This window comes from Polypterus senegalus, chromosome 18 (genome assembly GCF_016835505.1).
Source record: "Polypterus senegalus isolate Bchr_013 chromosome 18, ASM1683550v1, whole genome shotgun sequence".
NCBI lineage: Eukaryota > Metazoa > Chordata > Cladistia > Polypteriformes > Polypteridae > Polypterus > Polypterus senegalus.
The window spans coordinates 61,249,193-61,269,983 of record NC_053171.1 but is presented as its reverse complement, the minus strand read 5'-3'; the positions used below and the strand labels follow the sequence as shown (position 1 = coordinate 61,269,983).

The 20,791-nt window shown below is 38.9% G+C and overlaps 1 protein-coding gene across 3 annotated transcripts in view; it reads right to left on the bottom strand.

The window, feature by feature from the left end:
- Positions 1 to 20,377, bottom strand: part of actn1 (actinin, alpha 1) — a 192,799-nt gene extending 172,422 nt beyond the window's left edge. For all 3 annotated transcript variants that reach the window (XM_039741933.1, XM_039741931.1, XM_039741932.1), the window contains exon 1: positions 19,992 to 20,377. In XM_039741933.1, coding sequence (XP_039597867.1) covers positions 19,992 to 20,096 — 105 coding nt within the window. In that variant the 5' untranslated portion in view covers positions 20,097 to 20,377. The remainder of the gene's footprint in view (positions 1 to 19,991) is intronic.
- Positions 20,378 to 20,791: the final 414 nt, after the last annotated feature.

Genomic DNA, 20,791 nt, shown 5'->3' with positions numbered 1-20,791 from the left:
GAGGGCAACCTAAAACATTTGGCTGAAGTTAAACATTTCAAGACATGGCTATCAAATATTAACATCGAGTATGTAAACGTGTGACCCCCCCGGAATTGTGATATAGTGAATAAAAAAGTGAAATACTCTGAGGTCTGTGAACAGTGTTGAAAAAAAATTACTATTGCCCTGCACAAAGTAGATGTCTTAAACGAAAGGCTACATTTATAGTTTGTTAGTATAAAATCTGTGGACGGGTTATAAAAAGAGCTTTAAAGAATTCATCCCAAGTGTATGGAAAATTATGACTTCAACTGTATGATATGGCGACACTTGGGGACTTTTATATACAGCACCCTCCATAATATTTGGAACAAACATTTTTCCTTGATTTCCCCCTCCATGTCCACAGACAAAACAATTCAGACATGGCAAACTTTCATTTAATTGGATTTTTATCCATTTCAGTCACTTTTTCTACATGGGCCCCCATTTTAGACCACCCTAATGTTTGGAACACAGAAATGGCGGGTCTATTAAAGTTGTCATATTTAGGACTTTGTTGCATATCCCTCACATGCAGTAACTGCTTGAAGTCTACAATTCACAGACATCACCAGGTGCTGAGGATCTTCTCCGGTGCTGCTCTGCCAAGCCTCTAATGCAGCCATCTTCAGCTTCTGTTTGTTTCGGGGGCTTGTCCCCTTAAGTTTTCTCTTCAGCATATGGAAGGCCTGCTCAGTTGGATTAAACCAGGTGACTGGCTTGGCCAATCAAGAAATTTCTATTTTTCAGCTCTGAAACACTCCTGTATTGCCTTAGCAGTAGGTTTGGTGTCATTATCTTGTGGTAGGATGAAGTGTGGTCCAACAACTTTGGACATTGAGCAGGTCAGATGTTTCTAAACACCTAAGAATTCACTGTGCCACTGCTGTCAGTAGTTCCAACATCGATGAAGAGAAGTGTGCCAAGACCTGAGGCAGCCATACATGCTCAAGCCATAACACCCCCACCATAATGTTTAACAGATTAGATGGCAGTTCCTTTCCATCTCCACAATTTGCTGTTGTCATCACTCTGTTACAGGTTCATCTCTGTCATATCTGTAAGTGTACCTGAGCACCTTGAAAGGCGCTTTTAAATAAAAGTTATTATTATCATTATTAAGGCCTTTTCCAGAATTCTGCAGGCTCTCCAAAGTCCTTTTTCGCAAACTTTAACCTGGCCATCTTGTTTTTGTGGCTAACTAGTGGTTTGTATCTTGCAATGTGACCTCTGTATCATGAAGTCTTCTGCAGATAAGTCATCTCTGTCACACACACACACACATCTGCCTCCTGAAGGCGGTTTGTCTTCTGCAGATAAGTCATCTCTGTCACACACACACACACACACACACACACACACACATCTGCCTCCTGAAGGCGATTTCTAATCGGTCAGACAGGCATTTGGGGCTTTTTCTTGACCATAGTGAAGAATCTTCTGTCGTCGTCAGTGGAGGCACCTGAACTTTTTTTTAGTGTTAAGTCAACTCATCTTTAACATTTTTTTTATTTTTTATTTTAAGTATTTTACATTTACTTGCATTGACAATAAGCAGGAACCCATATACAAAGGACACACTCTTTTGTCAATCCATGAAAGAAAAAAATACAGAATGGATTATTTTATCGAAAACTCACTAAATACCAGTTTAGCTTGCCAGTGTCTTTTGGCTCTGCCTTCTTTAAGACTAATTTATACTTATGCGTTGAAAGATGTATGCACTTCCACACTTTATCATATACAACCAGACTTCCAAATTGTGGTTAGCTGATATTTCGTGCCATGAATTGAATTCCATACGATTGTCTTTATACTGCTGTGAGGTAGGATACTAATGCATATATTTTCTAAATTTTTTGACAAGTTTTTCTTTGCTCTGTTCCGTGTGTGGTACAAGTTGGCAGGATACATAGCCACATTTTTGAGGAGATAGCTGTCAGGCTACACCGTAGGCTTGACACAGAATTATTTATTTCCTAACATCATCTAGGTCAGAATATATTGGACTTCTTACGCAGGAATTTTGATCTGTAGTATTACCCTGGATCAAACACCTCATCCTAAATGAGCATTACAAGGTCAAAACCTCCGTTACACTACTAGATTGCAAACCGTAAAAATTCAACATTGACCTGTACAAGAGTTTAACCATCTAAACTACAATACTCTTAACTTTCACACCCAGTATGGTCTTTGACTTTTCTTTTTGTATGCTAATTCTGTGAAGAATAATTAGCGAGTTAATAAACAAACCATAAGACATAAATTTTTTAAATATTACAGTGTAAGAGTCTCTATAAACTTATAATGTATTAAACAAAGGAAAAAAGTTCAAACCACAGAAAGGCAGGGCAATGGAGTCCAACCTGGCAACATGTTAATTACTCAAGAATGCATTCAAAATAAATCATATGGAAAACAACCAGGGTACTTCAAATGCTAGAACAAATTAATTCCCATTGGAACAAGGCATTTTAGATCAGACTTTCAGATGCTGATTCCATAAGAATGTTAAGAGGATGACCACAGGACTGAACGTTTATTTTTTTATTTACTTCTCATTTCAAACTAATCACAAGTCATGCAGACGCTAAGTTTATGCAACATGCTGTCATGATCTAGCTAACATTATGCTATAAATATGAGGGTAAGTCAATAATTATCAGCACTTTTGCGATCATTTTGTAAGGGTCAGCGGTACAGCTTTCCCAAAGCTCCTTTCCAAACATGGTGTTGCTGTGGTCAAAGTGTTAAGGTTTCAAACTTGGGGTGTCAGTTTCTCTTGTTGTTGTCTAAGAGTAAACATGGCCGCTTCATGTTTTACATACTGAAGGTGTACCGGGGGCAGAAATCCTTAGAAGATAGCGTTTGAACAAGGCAGAGTTTAGTTTATGAATGGATCGAAATGGTCAGACGAGCATTAAGAACAAAGAAGAAGTGGGGATGCCTATCCATGTCTACAACCAACACCACCATGGAGCAAGTTCATACCATGATTGTGATAAACCAATGATGGCTTTGACCCTGGTACACGTTCAGGCCATAAAAATCGGATCATTGCTCTCTTCTTTGGTGCAAACAGAGTGGAGTACAGTATTCCCTCGTCGATTGCGGTGGTTGCGTTCCATAAGCCCCCTGGCGATAGGTGAAAATCCACGAAGTAGAAACCATATGTTTGTATGGTTATTTTTATATATTTTAAGCCCTTATAAACTCTCCCACACTTTTTATAAATATTCCCCGCACAGTTATACAGCATAATCCCTTTGCATTCTCTTAGATATTAGGTAAGATTCATTAAAATTATGTATGTAAACACACTGTTTATATACAGTAAAACCTAAATATTATTTTAAAGATATCGAGTGTCTCCAATATCACATATGCTATAGACATTACGATAGACAGGCCATCAGCAATAAATATGTACAGTGCAAGAAAAATTGTACACACAGTGACACTAAACATATGTACATGTACTAAGTACTGTAAGTAGAAAATTAATTATGTTTACTCACCAACAATGACACGATGACTTGTCTGATAACGAGGAGTTTCATTTTACTGCACAACAAAGGAGAGCGTTACAGCTCTTCTAAAGGAGCCTCTTCAGGTGACTGTGTAGCACCGCCGTTGTTCTTCTTCCGGCAGTCTTCAATCCAAATCCCTAAAGCAGATTCCATCCGGACTACTGCCTTATTACGTCCACTTACAACTCATTTTGCGCCCTGGTTAAAAGGACACTGCGGCCGTAGATCTTATATTCTTTTCCTCCTTTTTAAATAAAAAGAATCATGGACTCATTGATGCCGTAATGGCGTCCTACAGCGGTGTAGCTTTTCCCTTCCTTCAACATGTCCAAAACTTTTACCTTTTCGGCAATCGTTAGCATCTTCCATTGGCGCTTGGGCATGGCCCCTGAAGCAGTAGCATGAGCAGATCGTTTTGGAGCCAAAACGAAGGGCCTGACTACGTACAAAGATAAACACAAAGTTAACTCTTTTACACAGCGAAACACGTTGATGCTGAATGAGCGAGACGAGACTTCCTGGTTAACGCCGCGGAATCCAATTCGGTGCTCCATCGCTGAGACAGTCAGCACACAGGAACTTAACTGCATGCATTAATTGGCTAGCTTCTCAGCCATCCGCCAATAGCGTCCCTTGTATGAAATCAACTGGGCAAACCAACTGAGGAAGCATGTACTGGAAGTAAAAAGACCCATTGTCCACAGAACCCGCAAAGCAGCGAAAAATCTGTGTTATATATTTAGATATGCTTACATATAAAATCTGCGAGAGGGAAGCCGCGAAAGCTGAAGCGCGATATAGCGAGAGATTACCGTAATTATGTTTACTCCTAGAAAACAACAAGAGAAACTGATCAAAACTTAACCACCAAGAACACAGACATACCATGTGTCTGCAAGTGCATGTGGAAAGCTGTACCACCAAAACAAACAAAATTATCATAAAGTGCAGATAATTAATGATTTACTCTTGTATATCAAAGAAAGTTTGAAATATTTATCATTTTTATGAATACTTCAGATTCATGTTCTTGCCTTTGAAAACATTTCATTGATTGAAAATGTTGTTCATATTTTCGACACAGCAACAAAGCCTCAAGCGGATCTGTGTAAGCTGATAAGATAATTCAAGTGGTATGATTTAGATTAATTGGTTAACGAAATTAACTTTGGGGTGTAACAATTTTTAGGGTTTATAGGGAAACAACTTCAGTTTCTACAAAACATCATTGGTGTGTGCAGTTATTGATGAACAATACCACATCTGCAAAGTTTAAATTATCCTCAAATTCCAGGGAATCTGTGTATGTACACTAAAAAAGGTGCATTTAAAGCACATTATAAAACATATTCATCATAAGAATTGCACATTGCACACATTGCAAATACTTGTTTCTGAAGAACTATAAACAGAATGTCCAAGTGTACAGTACAGTACATAATGTGCATGCAACCAAGCCTTAGTCTCTAAACCAGCAGTGTCAGGAACAGTGTGGAAAATACTGACAAACAATTAATAGGATTCAAAACAGTGCTTTGGTCTTACTGAATACACTCAACTTTTAATTAACAATTCATTCACAATCATGATATTTAATTGGACAAGTTCAGGAGGTGGACAATTATTTATTTATTTTGGCCAGGGCGTCATCAATGCCTTTGTTTTTAAATTGTTGCATTTTATTGTATATTATGTTGATATATTTGTCATTAAATTCTTTCTTTCTTTTTGCATTTAATTGTTCTACTGTTATTTTTCTGTTTTTCAGTTACTTTTTGATTTTCTTTTACTCCATTAGTAATGTCTTTCTTTAGTGTGCCAAAGTGGTAGTGCCATGAACTTGGAGTTCCAAAGCACCCAAGTACTTAAAAGCACTTCCAATAATACCCACTAGAATGCTAAAACCATCAAATCCCAACTAATAATAGGGTAAATACAGAAGCTCTATAAAAAATATTTGTTATCCAAGACTGTTCTGGAACAAGAATAAGGCTTCATGGAACACAAAGGCAAAAAGGGTTTGCCTAAACAATAAGGGGTAATCCAAAGCAAGCAGGTCCAAACACAAAATGCAGAGAAGGTTGAAAAATCCAAAATCAAAAAAATACAACTGACAAACACAAATATGCACCCACACCAGAGCACATTCACTATCAACTGCCAGGAACAAAAGGAGATCCTCAGGATTTATAGAGCGGAGGGTAGTTCCTGGCAGTGACTGGCAGATGGCCCCACCTCTAAGAGGAACCATCCACAAAACAAATGGAACATCACCAAGGAATAGTACACAAAACACACAATAAATAACAGTAACATTAATATAAAACAATGACCCAAAAGTGAACAAAAATTACATAAAACAAGAATGTGAACCTCAGCTAAGCAAAGGCAGCCACAGCATGGACATACAGACACTGAAAATTCTGGCTTAAAAGCAAAACGATTTGGTCCCCAAAAGAGCTAGTAAATCTTTCGTATGGCAGTATTTTGCCTTTAAACAGGAAGATAGTTTACAAACACAGGTGGTTTCTTTGAGAGGAAACACAACAAGCCTGTTCCACCATTTCTCTAAAGCAGCCATCGATTTTGCGGTCGCAACATTTAAAAAAAATATATATATATAATATAATATAATATAATATAATATAATATAATATAATATAATATAATATAATATAATATAATATAATATAATGCTGATAAATACTGTCCAATAAATAAATACATTTAAATAAATAAAAAAAGTCTTGTACCTTATCAAGAAACTTGATAAACAATACCAATTCCATCCCATACATATTTTTCCCATGTCACCAGGAGCTGATAAACAGAATTTTTCACATGCTCGACCAACCTTTGTTCAAGCAGGACAACAGAAGCCTACATATGTGAATTTCCCCTTGGGATTAATAAAGTATCTATCTATCTAACTATAAGCCTGACAATTCACTTCATTTGTCGTAAATTTGAATTATAGAATCTGTGTTTACAGACATCCTACTTCCCCAAACACTACAGTGGGGGAAAGATCTATGGGATTAAATGAGGCTTTGGCTAGCTGGTGTTTATGCAAAGATGGGCCAGTGTGTTTTAATAATGACAATGCGAAAAATATTATCAAAGCTACTTAAGTAAATGACTGACCCAGACTTCAGTGTTTTGGACACAGACTGCACCTTGACATTAGGTAAGTGTTTATTTTATTTCAGAAATTTAACTGGCTAGTAACACAGAGTAATTCAGAGTTAAAAAGGTTGCCATTTTATTATGCCTTAGGCCGGAGTTATACTTCACGTGACGCGACGCATGCTGCAGCGGACGCTCCTGCTACGCAAGCGTTGTAGTGTTTATACTTGCGTGCGTACTTTACGTAAATCTGGGGGAATCCACCAGGTGGCAGTGCGAGATATCGCAGTGAGAACATGTTCGGCTTCTCTGTGTTGTGAATTGCCTAAAACACCTATTAAATTCCAATAACACCTTACCGCAATATCTCTGAAAAGGATTTTATTGATTAAATCCATAAATCCAGGGATGTATGTGTCCATTCCAGGAAGCATTGGGCACGAGTGAGAAACAGTCCCTTGACGAGGCCTCAGCTCATCGCAAGGTGAATACAAGCACACACATACACTAGCGTCATTTTAGCGGCACCAAATCCCCAAATCTGCATATCTTTGGAAGGAAACCAGAGCACAGTGTGGAATACCAGCAACATAACTCCCTGCGAGACAGCAGTGCTATCGCTCCGCCACCGTGACACCCCCATGTGTGTAATTATTCCCCCATGTGTGTATTTATTAACAGTATTCATTATTTAAACTAAATTATATGTAAAATGTAACATACACATTTTAATGCATTTCATCATGAAAGTGATATCAAGTATAAATCTAAAGATTCTAAATGTGCAGAGAGTTGGAATATCATACATTTAATTTGTTCTGTTTGGCGATCTATTGCTGCTTTCCGCTGCTGAAGCAAAATGCCGACATACAGATGCATTCGTGGTGCTTTTATATTCAAGCGTCGCATATTCCCGATCGTAATGACACGATACATTTTAAAAGTCTCACATACCATCTTTTGTGCCATCTATTTTTTATTGTTTTACTTTACCTGCTGTCAGGTCCAAGAAGTTCGTAGTGATTAAAAACTGGGATGACGTTTACGACCGTCTACTTTAATGATAAAGTAAACTACGAGGTTAAAGTGGACATTTCGAGAAAAAGCCGAAATTTCCACTTTAATCACAAAATACACGTTTTCACCGTGTCCTTTATTTTTTTCTCAGTGGCTCAAATATAACGCTATACATTATGTTGCTGTTGTTAAGTTGCAAAATTAAAAAATAAAAAAGACATATATAAATGACACGATACATTTTAAAAGTCTCACATACCATCTTTGTGCCGTCTATTTTTTTTTTGCAACTTCACATCGGCAACATAATGTATAGCGCTGTATTTGAGCCATTCATCAAACAGCAAAGTGCGCACATCGATCCCCGAAGGATCTCCATAGAGGCTTGCTGTCACATGTAGATAGTAAACAGAGACTCTGATGTCACGTTACGACTTTTAGCACACTGCGCCCCCCGACTTTTTGCTGGTACTGCAACTCGCGCACGCTGTCGTGTTAATTTCTGAGGACCTGCTCAGAGGACGCGTGAAATGAACGCTTGGAACGCGTGGCAGCCATGCTGAGGGCGCGTATGCGTTCTGAGCGTGAAGTATAAATGAGCCCTTACACTACTTATATTTCCCTCATTTGCCAGACATTTTATTTACGATTTAATGAGATTGCGATGTAGTCATCTAGGTAAATGTTTTAAGTAAACTGGCAAAGATTGACCACTCCAGAGTTGCTAACAAAATGGATTCCTGACATAAGGTAACACACACCCCATGGCCTAGATGGTTAAATTCTGCATTGAATCAGATTTGATAGTTTTATTTAAAATGTAATGTTGTAGGCACACAGAATAATCTACAGCATTATTTTTGTAAATAATTTTGCACCATGTATTGCTTTTTGCACAAAAAAGTTTACTTTTTTTGCAATATTAATTATTGACTGTAATTATTGTGTTTAAATAATCATACAGCTAACAATCACAATTTATTTTCTGTATTGGTAGCAAGTAGACCTCACAATACGCAACTTTAATCTTTGTTTATTACATAACCACAACATCAACATTATCGTTCATCGCAATTATTCCAAATATTGTGCGGCCTTAGTAGTTACTATTCATTTTTAGGTTGGTTATGGGAGATTTGAGAGGACCACAACTGCTGTGATAATTCATGTGTGAATGAGCTATCAGTGGTTCAACTGTAAAGAGGCTGTTTTCAAATAACCTTGAGCCCACTTTCTCTTTAGTCAAATTTTGACAATTTCTGTATACCCTAGTTCAGTCTCCATAACCCAAAGTAATTCCCATAATCTGTACAAAGAGGACTATAATGTGTACAATTAAAGCTTACAACAACCACAGCAGCATCCTGAAACTGTTCAAGGGCATGTGTGAACAAAGCTATCAAGAACACCCAGAAAGTCGACTTGCCAATTTCTCAGGTCAAGACATAGAATTCTTCCCAGGAATTTCCTGGGATGGGATATGCATGAACAAAGCAAGAAAAACTTGCAAGCAAAGCATGTAAAGTGGTTTAAGACACAGAGGTATTCCTGCAAAAGACTTGGATGACAAAAAAATTAAGGTCATGCTTGATCTTTCAGTAGAATTCCTTTTTTGCTAGATAGCTTTTTAAGAGTGTAATTTAAAAAAGGTTAATACTTCTTAATTCAAGTGAACAGGAAAATTACTAAGCCCACTTACAACAAAATACAGCCCATGTCCTCCTTCTGGGACCATTCTTGCCACCACATTTAGGTGACTATTAGTCTGCATCGTGGTCTTCAAAGGTCTCCTGGAATCAACACTGTTTGCATTATGCAATAGCAAAAATTGTTGAACCCTGCTGCTTTGTTTTTGGCTAAATGAGTTTTCGCTGATTTTTGATTACAATTTTGTTCATGTCTCAAATTCATCTTTTTGTTCTATCTGCTGAGGCAGAGAGGAATGATTGAACAGGACCAGGTAATTATTCTTTACATTTATATAGTGCTTTTCTGGCTACTTTAAGCACTCTCCACGCAGGGAGGACCTGGGACGTGAACCCATGATCTCCTTACTGCAAGGCAGTAACAGAGACTCGCCTTAAAAAACACAGCACCCTTCCCCCAACATTTTCCCCAAACGCAGCACCGGTCTGACTCACAGTACGATTTGTGTTGCTCTGACTGACTGGTGCTATTTGTTCGCTTTCCGACGTACTGTAAATAACGTTAATTCATCTCACTGTGGTGCTTATTCCATACATAATACCATGTAACACATTCTAATTGTCCTCCTTTTCACTAATATACCCATGCCACAGAAAAAAAGACTTCACTTCAGATGCACAAGAAAGTCTATTTCAAGGGTGTCTGAAATGCAACAGCACACAGAATCCAGGGTGGAGGAACTTACAATAACATGTCAATCAGAACACTGTTCTATTTCTATGTTCTGTTTCTTTCATTTGAGAAATTCACCGGTTATAGATTCCCAGGCAACACAGAGTACTCCTGCTAGTGCTAATATAATGGCAATAATAAATGTGATGTGTAACATATTTCTGTAACTAAAGTAAATAGACTTTGCAGCACAAATAATACATCAAAAAATAAATAAATAATGCCAAATTATTGACTGAGAAGTACATTTTTTTAATTGGATTTGATATACTTTCCTAATCCCTTAAGAGGATATTCGTCTTTTCGCATTACCTTTGGATTTAATCAGTGAACCAGACTCATGACATTCTATGATTTAAACACAATATAAACATTAGCTATTAGGAAAATAAAATTGACTTGGCAATTGACTGTTTCTGTCTGTCAATATAGTGCCATAATCCAAATTAATAAGGACAAGGTGTCTGTGTGTGTCTGTCTGGGTACTAGAGTTAGGAAGAAAAACTTAGAAATAAGCAAAACATGTTGATGGGTCAAAAAAGTATATAATAATACAAAATAAAGGGTCTTAAAAAAGAAAATTGGTTATCAGCTTATTTATTCTGTTGTCCAAAGTTTTATGCAAGCAACAGCAGCATGGTATTGACTTTCTTGCACCTGCTTGGACCACATGAACAAAGTTTACAATTGTAATGCTAATGAATGATAACTTCACATGGTGAGCAATGGATAAGTGAAAGTATCGATAAATGGATGTGCACAGAGAAAGGCATGTGCAAAAATGTGTAATTATCTCAAAAGGAAAAGGCCTACTACAAGGAAAAGGGGTCGGGTGTGTACTATTATACCAGACTGAATATATAACCAATGTGTCTAGTAAAAACACAATATTACTTAGAATTCAACCCATCTTAGATGAGAAGCTCAGTCACTACCCTTATAAAACTTATACTGTATAAGGGTCAAATCAATAACCTTTTTGGAATTGTTAACCTAGAAAGAATCTGGTTACATGTGTTGAAGACCCAACTTATGTCAATTTAAGGGTCAGAATCTAATTCCAAAAGTAGGTGGAGGGAGAGCTTTCTGTGATGAACTGGCACCTTGTCGGGGGTTGATTCCTGCTTTCATCCAAAGTGTGACCCTAAATCACCTGAAGCAGAATATGCCATGCTGCTTTATGCATACTGTACAGTTTATTGTCACACTGGACACATTCAGTCATAACAGAGATCCATGGAGATGGTAAAGGGCTGGGACTGAGGAGAAGCGAAGATGAGGTGACAATCACTACCACAACCAAACATTTAGTCTGATTAAAAGCTCCCTCTGCCAAATCCAGTCCACTGCATTTTTAAAGCATTAGGCAAGCTGGCTCCTACTTGACACATTCTTCTACTGAAACATACATCTTGCCTAACAGCACTCTCTGACAGCATCCTTCCTCCTTTAAACCGCCATCTCGCTAATTAATATTATTTGACCTTTGGAGTTTGAATCCTGCATGTTTAATATTTGCTTACTGAATAATTAACGTACAATAAATGGCCTGTGTGTCTCCTGGACCTAAGCTTCAAAAGAGCAAGGACTGAGGTTACAAACCATGAAAGTATAGGGAGTGAAGTAGGATATTCTGCAAGACTGGCAGCCATGAGAGCATTAATTTCTACTCCTTCATGCAAGGCAGACTAAAAGATATCAAAGAGGTGAAGAAAAAAAAATTAAACACAAAAACTTACAAGAATCAAAAACTTGACAATTGTTCAAAATATATTAGCATTAAATAGTGCATTTAAAGTCACCATTCAGCTCTAAGTTACTCTAATGTTTGGGAGTAATGAAGAATTAAAATTAGATATGCAGTGATTAACTGTTCACCCACTGACCCCACCATAATACGCTCAGATCCCTTATTTGTGTGGCATCAACGTTTTTCCACAATGACACCATAGTAATGTTGGATCAGCACTAAAATCTTGAATTCAGTATCTAAATCAGCTTTCAAACCTCAGTAGCAGTACCGGTACCAGAACAGTTCTGAAGCAAATAACAGATAACCACCAAACCTCCCCAAATCTTACTCCAACCTTTCTGGTGCACTGCTTCATTGCATGCCTTCCTGGTCCATTGTAATCCATGCTGCTTCCCTTTTCATACCATAGCATGAAGTCTACTTCAAAGCATTAGGATGGTGCGGAGTGTCTCCTGTGAAGCTTTGTTAATTTCATGTCTAAAGCTGGAGGTTGAAATTCTGAGCACACTGCGAAATCAAAACTTTGTTTAAGCATATGGTTTAATCAGTTCTCCAGCACATTGCACATTTTAGCCAGCAACTCAAACGAACATCGAGAGGAGAGGTATCAGTGTAAAGCTGATGCTACTTGCTGTACCAACAAAATCCTAAAATGCTGGCACAGTTCTATTTTAAATGTTGGGTTTTTCTGTACTTTTCCAGTACTGATATACTGCACAAGCCTACACCAAAAGACATGCTGCTTATGTGAAGAGCTAATTGTGAAATGAGCTCCATATGAGTAGGAGTGTATTCATGAGTGGATATTGTGATGGACTGGCCATTACTGTATTTTGCTATCTACCTAAATCTGTCAGTTTATGTTCTGGCCCCCTTTGACCCCAAAATAGTTAGATTAGTTTGAAAAATTCATGTTTCAAAATTGCATCCTTCACGAGAGTAGGCCAATTTAGGACAAACAGGTGAGTGGGGAAAGAGCAGACATTTGTTTTTATATTGATAAAAATAAGCTGAAGGCTACTTATCCCCGGTGTCAGTTACAACTACATGTGACTGGCCAATCGAAACAAAAACTCACCAGTACTAAGTGTAAGGTGGAGGTGGTCACAAGATGGCACCTGCCAAATGAGGCCCTATTCAAAACTCGATTGAGCAACTAATCAACATTTCTCTTACAATGAAAAGTTTTAAAATAATAAGACTAGTATATAAAAAAAGATGCTACCCTCACTAAAAACAACGTGAAAACACCATAAATCAAAGGGATTTAAAAACCACTCTTTAATATAGCACCATTGAAATTTTCACTTAACCACAATATACAGTAGAATGACAATATAGAAATTACACACTAGCATTTCTGGCACCTCTGTTAAGAACCTCTTTTAAAAGGTCCTCTCAAGTATGGCACAGTGAATCCACTGCAAATCCCTAAAAGGAGACACCATATCATGTTCATGGCTTCATTCCTTTGTTGAACTTGTCAAAATGCACTGCACCCACTACTTACACATGTGCCTTATTGCTAAAGGGAGTAGATGTAGGAGGCTAATGGAGGTCTTCATTTTGTGTGCACAAAGGACCACCAGCTGCAACAGGATCAGCAAGATGAAAAGAGTTAGTGGTACACCTCTGGTGTGCCAAAGAGCCCCTTTGACTAGCCATCATTAAAGGGGAGGGCTTGGAAGTGGCTCAGAGCTACAAGGATCTGGGGAAAGCGCTGTCACAATCCTGAAATTTTAGATGATGAAGAATTGTCATACAAATAATTGCAATTAACAATTTAGTCTTTTTCTGTTCATTTTATACCACTATTATACAGCAAGTCTAATAATAATTTAATTATATACATAGACCTTATGTAGAATAACAGTCATTTATTGGCATTGGAACATAACTAAAACTTGCATTTGTGTTTGCCATTTAAGCTTTGTAAACAAAAACTGTACAGGGCAGATAACGACATAGATAACAGCCAATAACCAAGTCTGGCTGGCTGAATTTGATCTCACAGCTACTGTATAAGTGCAAATTGGTACTGCCAGTTGCCCCTCCGGCTTTGGGTTGGTTTACTGGTAGTTTCCCACAATGTAAAAACAACCAACTACCAACAAAGTTCTCGAATGCACAAGGTCTGCCATTTAACGGACAGCCAATATGGCCGACCAATGACGATGAACCAAAGTACCATAATCAAAAAAGGCCATATCCCTGTCATTAATAACCACAATCATGTTCCTTACTGGCTAGGTAGATTCCAGGCAAGGAACAGTAACATTAAGGGTTATTGGAGTCACAATGCTGCAAGTCATATTGAACATTCTCTCAAATGCAGTACTTTTTCCACAAATGTACATGTAGGCTCTTGCTAACATCACCATCAAAAGGAACCTTGCTTACTGTTGAAAGTAAACTGAAAGCAAAGTCTATTCGGATTCAGGCATCATGACAATGCTAACCCTGGACACACTGACAACTGTTGTGAAAAGGAGGATGGTGGCAACACTACCATGAAAAAATCTCCATCCCCTCCAGGAGGAGCACTTTTAGCCACAGGCTTATACCTTCATGATGTGCTAAAAGAACTGCCTCTGGAGATCTTTTCTACCAGCTGCTATCAGGCAATTCAGTGCTTTCTTCTGATGTCCCAAACAGAATGCTTATACTCTTTACTTTGGTTATTTCTGCACAAATATACATCTATTTATTATTTATCTTTCTACTGCTTGCTCAGATTTAAAATTTACAGCAGGACCACTTATTATCACTTCCACCCTCAAGAGCTCAGCTATCATCATTGGGACTTTTTATTCTCAATCTTTTCACCGCTCTAATTGCAGCAGCTTCTCGTCCCTGGTGCAGTCAAAGAGCGGATTAAAGCCACCACTCCAAACAAAATCCTATGGAATATTAACTCTGAAGCGCAAGTGGGCATTAAATGGCAAAAGTGGACTAAACAAGTTAAGATTCACAGCAACATCCAAGGGTCAGAAGGGGGCACTAATACTCAAATAGGGCTAAATGGAGAAAAACCATGCAAGTCAACTTGATTTTGCAAATATCCTACGAACAGTGGATTGAATGGATCACCGCTCATAATTTATTTGAACACACAATCGTAGACAACACTAAATCTGTGAGGTCTGCATGTTCTGTTGTTCAGTCCCGCATCATAAAGGTGTACAGGTTACACTGTCAACTCTATAGATATGCATACTGGGTTTCTCTCTATCATAATAAAAAAAATCTTGGGAGACTAGACTTTTTATCTTACGCCGAGGCGTGATTTTTTGAAGAGAGACACTTCCATATCCCGTGAGATGAGACTTTGTGCCAAGAGATTTAGCCACGCCCAGGGCCGGAAATAAAAGACAAAGAGTAGATGGCAAAGTAGAACGTTGTAAAGAATTCAAAAACATTGGTGCGATACACATGCTGAGCAGGTTGGAGATAATGGAAAAAACAAAAAAATGATAGTAAAGATTGCATTAGTGCAAACAAACGGAAATTACTCTGTGAAATAATTGAACAGTGAAAAGAGATCAAATATATTGTTCGGATTTAAACTTTAAGTCTTGTAGATCGTCTAATTCGTGTTGCCCTCAGGGAAAAGTAGTGTTTCTTCTATCTGCGAGAATTAAAAGATTTGTTGTTTGGTGAAAGTGAAATCCCTTGAGAGAAAATTTCTAGCCCCACGAGACAAGACTTTATGCAAAGAGATTTGGAAATGTCCTGCCCACATCTAAAACATTTACAAGCACGCACACGGTTCAATCATTTCTCATTTGTGTGAATGCTATTATCAGACACTGTTCGTGTAGAGAGAAAGAAATGATATTCACTCACGGGCAGTTATACGTTGCATTGTCATAAAGTAATTAATTCCAAACACGGAATCAAAATTCAATGCAATATTGACAAAAAGGTAAAAGCGAAGAGGGATCAAATATATGGACATAGGTGATATGACAGAAGTATGTAGATATTGTTTGGCTTTAAACTTTAAGTCCGAGACTTGTAGATTGTCTAATTGTTTTTTTTTCCATCAGGGAAAAGTACGGTTTCTTCCCAATGAAGAGGCCTATCCACGAGAATTAAAACATTTGCTTTTTGTGAGCAGCAGAGATTCGAAGCTGATGGCACGTAGCGCAGGCAGGGGGAGTTGGCAAGCGAAGCGAGTGGGGACAAAGCACCCTAGTTTAAAATAAGAATGAGCCCCATTACAGGGTATTCTGTCACACAGGCAAAGATTTAAAAAAAATGTGGTACTATTCCTAGGTTTGGAATACTTTTTTATTGGAATACAGCAGAAGCTGTGCTAGATGCTCAGATTTATATTTCTAATAATTCAGTAGAAATATTATGCAATGCATATTGTTTTATCAAGTACACCCTCTTACAAAGCTCAACAATGCTTTGATAGAATACTATCAAAACAGGTAACTGTAGTAAAAATAGACAGTACGTATGAGGGCACTGCAACTAGAAACACATTTCAAAAGAGTTAAATCTGGCATCATGGCCAAGAAAAAAAATATATATATGCCCCCAAAAAATAAATAAATAAATAGAATAGAAGCAGCTCCATAAAAATCATATCCAGGAGTCAGGCGAGAAAATGTAAATGGCAAATAAAAGCACACTGGCCTCTTTACAAGTATTTGGCGTGAAGCTAAAAGTCAGATTTTCCAAGGGATGTTAAAATTAATGAAAATGTTAAAAAATCTAAATTGCCCATACTTTCACACTAGATAGTCAAATTAAATCTAATTTATTAAAACAGAGACATGACTAGTGCTGCACGCTGATATTTCAAAACAAATAAAAGTACAACCGAAAGCCCACACTGATGCCATAGGCCATTAATTGTTAATAAAACACCTCATTAAACTGCCTGGATTAGGAAAATCAATTCAATTTGCTCCTCCCCTACCTACTTGCACAGAGCTCACCAAGTGTAATAGGGGCTGCCTTGGGTACACTTATGATTGAACAAAAAAAAAAAAAAATCTTATTTAAACTGATATTTCATTAGATCTTTTTACAATAGTGGCAATATCTATATGAACATCTTGGACATTTTCATTATATATGAGACAGAATGATATTGATAGAGCTGTATCTATACACACAGCTGAATGGATACAGTTTCCTTTGCTTAGCATCACGTTTCATTTCAAACTGCAGCATCTGCAGCAATTGTTATTTTTCAACTGATTCAGCAATCTGCATAGCGTGTCACTTACATTTTTTTTTGTTTGCCCACCAATGCCTTTTCAAGCCAGTTCAAACACTTTTGCACATGTGACCTCATGTTAAGCAGTCCAAGCCAAGGTTTTTCGAGAGAAGAAAAAAAAAAAGTTTTTCCTAGTGTAGACTGAGAAGGGATGATTATTTCCATTTTTGGGCAAGCTGACTACAGACGCGCCCAGCCAGGAGCACCCTGTGAAATCCGGCTGCAGGCTCTGTGCGTGTGCGTGTGCGTGTGTGTGTATATAGAGTCAGAGAGAATTGTAATAAAGGGAAGTGATTTAGAGAAAGGCAGAAATGGCCATAAATACCCATATAATGGGAAAATGTGCAATTAGGGAACAGAGTGGATACCTAAATTAACAATGGCAGTAATAAACTGAAGGGGAAAAAACTTGTAAGAGAGGGAAGGGGCCAAGAATTACACTTTAATTTATGTTTTAACATTTTTTCTCAGTGCAGGGTTCCAGCTATGCTAAAATCTATATATTAGATGATTTTATCTAAACTGACTGGCAATGCACACACTTTTTAACTTTTTTTTCCTTTCACAGTTATTACTAGTTCCAAACTTCATTACAGTAGGACTTGTCCCAAAAAATGTTATCAAGTTTCACAGGAGACATCTACAGCAAGCGTATACCCATTCAAATGCAATTTATCATCAGTTGACCATTGAGGGTGATATGGACTATCTGCTCCTAAAGGATCAACATATCTACTGGACAAGGAAATATTTTTTGGGTGGAAAGGAAGGATTTCATGACAACCTTATTGACACTCTGGGTGCTCCACTTTCCACTCACAGACCATGAACAAGCAAGTTAGGTGGAGTGATGATGTTATATCAACCCAGTGTGTGTGTGTCTGTTGACCCACTGCTGGGAAGACAGCATGTCTAGGGATTGTTCCTGCCTTACACCCTGTGCTTGCTGGCATAGGCTCTGGCTTCCCCATGACCCTGCACTGGATAAGTTGGTTTAGAAAATGGGTGGATGTATTGACCCTATGGCCTACGCAATACCTTGTTAAAATTAAAGGGGTGTTTCAGTCTTTGGAAGGCCAATTTCTTTGACTCTTCGAGGATAAGAGACATGCTGAGCCATCAGGACCTAGTGGTCTAGTAATTAATATATATTTGTTTTAAATTATGTGGAGCAATGGGTAATACCCAGATAGAAAGGCAAGAACAAAAACTCTTAACATTGCTATTGTCAGTTGAGTCCCTACCACTGACAGGGCTCGAAGTGTAACAACCATCAGCAGTAGCCAAGTGTTTTAAGAAAGTGGTTTTCATAATAAAAGCGGTCAGCTCCAGGGCTAGGTTCAAAATCCTGCCTCAAATAGGTTATCTGTAGAAACTCCACATCTCCCACACCAAAAAGGAGTTGAATGTTAGGTTTTTAAGCCTTACTACAGAATTAAATGCTGTTCTTTCCAGTGCTGGTTCTCACATGCCCAGCTGCCAGGAACATTTCCAGCACAATGAGAAAGAGTAGCTTTATGATAAGTTTTATTGCAAAGTAACTTAGAAATTAACTATCCTTCCATATTTAAAACAATGTCAAAAATACCAAAAGATACAAAATTTCATAGGCAAGCTATTTGTTAAAAGCCATACAGGCAGTCAGTGGAGGGGCAACATTAACATGTTACAAATTCAAACCTATATTCTTAGTCGCCAGGTCATGACTGAAAAGGAAAGATGAGGAGTGATGAGCAAATATTTGAAGAGAAAACGGTGTTTCTTCAAAAATCAAAACCCACCCAAGTAACACATCCATGCCCCGAAATATGCTCACAGTGCAGGATTCTTACAAGGCAGCGCATTCTGAAGAAAGTCGCAAAGCAGAAGCCAACCCTGAAAGTGATAGAGTCGCAAAAATACTGGTTAAGTTCAGCCCCACCAAGTTACTCGAATACAAGACATCCACGGGGAAAACATGAATCCCATCCAGCTAGAAATCAAAAATCCGTGGGATATAAAAGTGTATTGGCCAATACAAAAAGTGATATAAAATGGCAATGGCTGGCAAAAGAACATGTGGGGAATCAAAGGGGAAACAGATGGTAGGCATGACAGTAGCTTAAAGGAAAGGGATCTTGGAAACTGAGTAGGGAGTGCAGGCGTGATGGGACAGGCATCCCATACGTGTCGACATTCCTGCTGTCTCTTGAAACACCCGAAGCCGTGCAGCTCTTCAGAAGAAACGACAGACAAAAGAAAACCCGAATCGAGGAATGCGCACCCCCGAGCAAAATAAAACGTAACTGATACAAGGCGCTCAAATCTGCAGTTTAGATCGACTTGAGGGAAGAAAGTGGCTTTGCGAAGGCCAGACCGCGCCCCTCTAGGTGTGCTGCACACCTGAATTGCACTCGGGGGGCTTACACGACTTTCAAACACCCATCCCAAACGATCAACAAACCCTACCCCTGAAACGTCTGAACGCGGCAAATCTTTTCAGCAGATTTATTTTTTCGGTTGACGCTTAAATATAAAAAAAAATACCATACGCTATTAAGTCCTTTATGATCGTGGGATTGGAAGGGCGCACGTTCGTAACCCTGCCTAACGACTGATGCCAACCTCTTTCACTAAAGCGTGAGCAGGAGTCCCCGGGCAGGTAAGCTAACAAACGTGAAAGGAAGGCCGTCTGTTGGGGGACCTGTACACGTCATACTAAACGTGCCCATAAAAACGAGCAAACGGAACGAGATGACAACGAAATGTAGCCTGTCCAACGCTTATCGCTCGTAGGCTCAAGCCTACTCCGAAAGGAAATGCTACCCCGTTCGGCACACGCGATGGAAGACACAGACCACTGCCACGAATTCAGCGCCGAGAACCGGGAGGGGGGGGGTTTACTGGGGGAGACGGAGGGGCGGGAGGGCGGTCGATCGCCTACCTTCCGCTGTTGTTTCTCCCAAGCAGGGTCCAAAAGCAGATCCCTATCCCAATCATCTTCTTGCTGCATGTAGTCAACGCTGCCATCTCCATCATAATGATCCATTTTAAAGCTTCACTCTTTTCACTGGTTCCCCTTGTCCTCTCCCTGGATGTATGAAGGTCCGTCGCGCTGGATAATGAGGTGTTTCTGCTCGCCGCTTGTTTGCTGGAACTGGCACCGCAGCGTATTCTTTCCTGGCAGTGAAGAAACGGATGCAGTGGAAATCGCACACCCTTTCTGTCCGTCTGTGTATCTCCCTCTCTCGATTGCAACAGCACTGTGGCTCCAGAGAGGAAGGGGAAAATGCAAGCAACCTGAGCGCTCCCTCGATGCAAAGTTTGCCAAAAAAGCACAAGAAAAGAAAAAAAAGAGAAAAGGTAATTTAATTGGCTGTCGACCACGCACAAGGCCGCCTCCCCCGTTACTGATTGGCTGAATTGACCTGTCAAGCCGTTCCTCAACGGGGACTTCTAACGTAATCACGTGCCCCGCCTTCGCCACCTCCCCCTTCTTTGACTGTCATTAGCTTACAGCGAGGACACAGACGAGCTCAAAGTTTGCCGTTTGATACGGCCGGTTGGGTGTCGCACTTCTCCTCCAATATTTTACACGTCGTTTTAACTGTCATTCTGTGAGTGTTCAGCTCATTTTAACGCATTAGTATATAAAGTTACGATCATCCTCAAGAGCATCAGCTACTCCTATGGATGTCCAATACATTGTATCCATTTAGTACGAGAACTGTACAGACTCGGAGC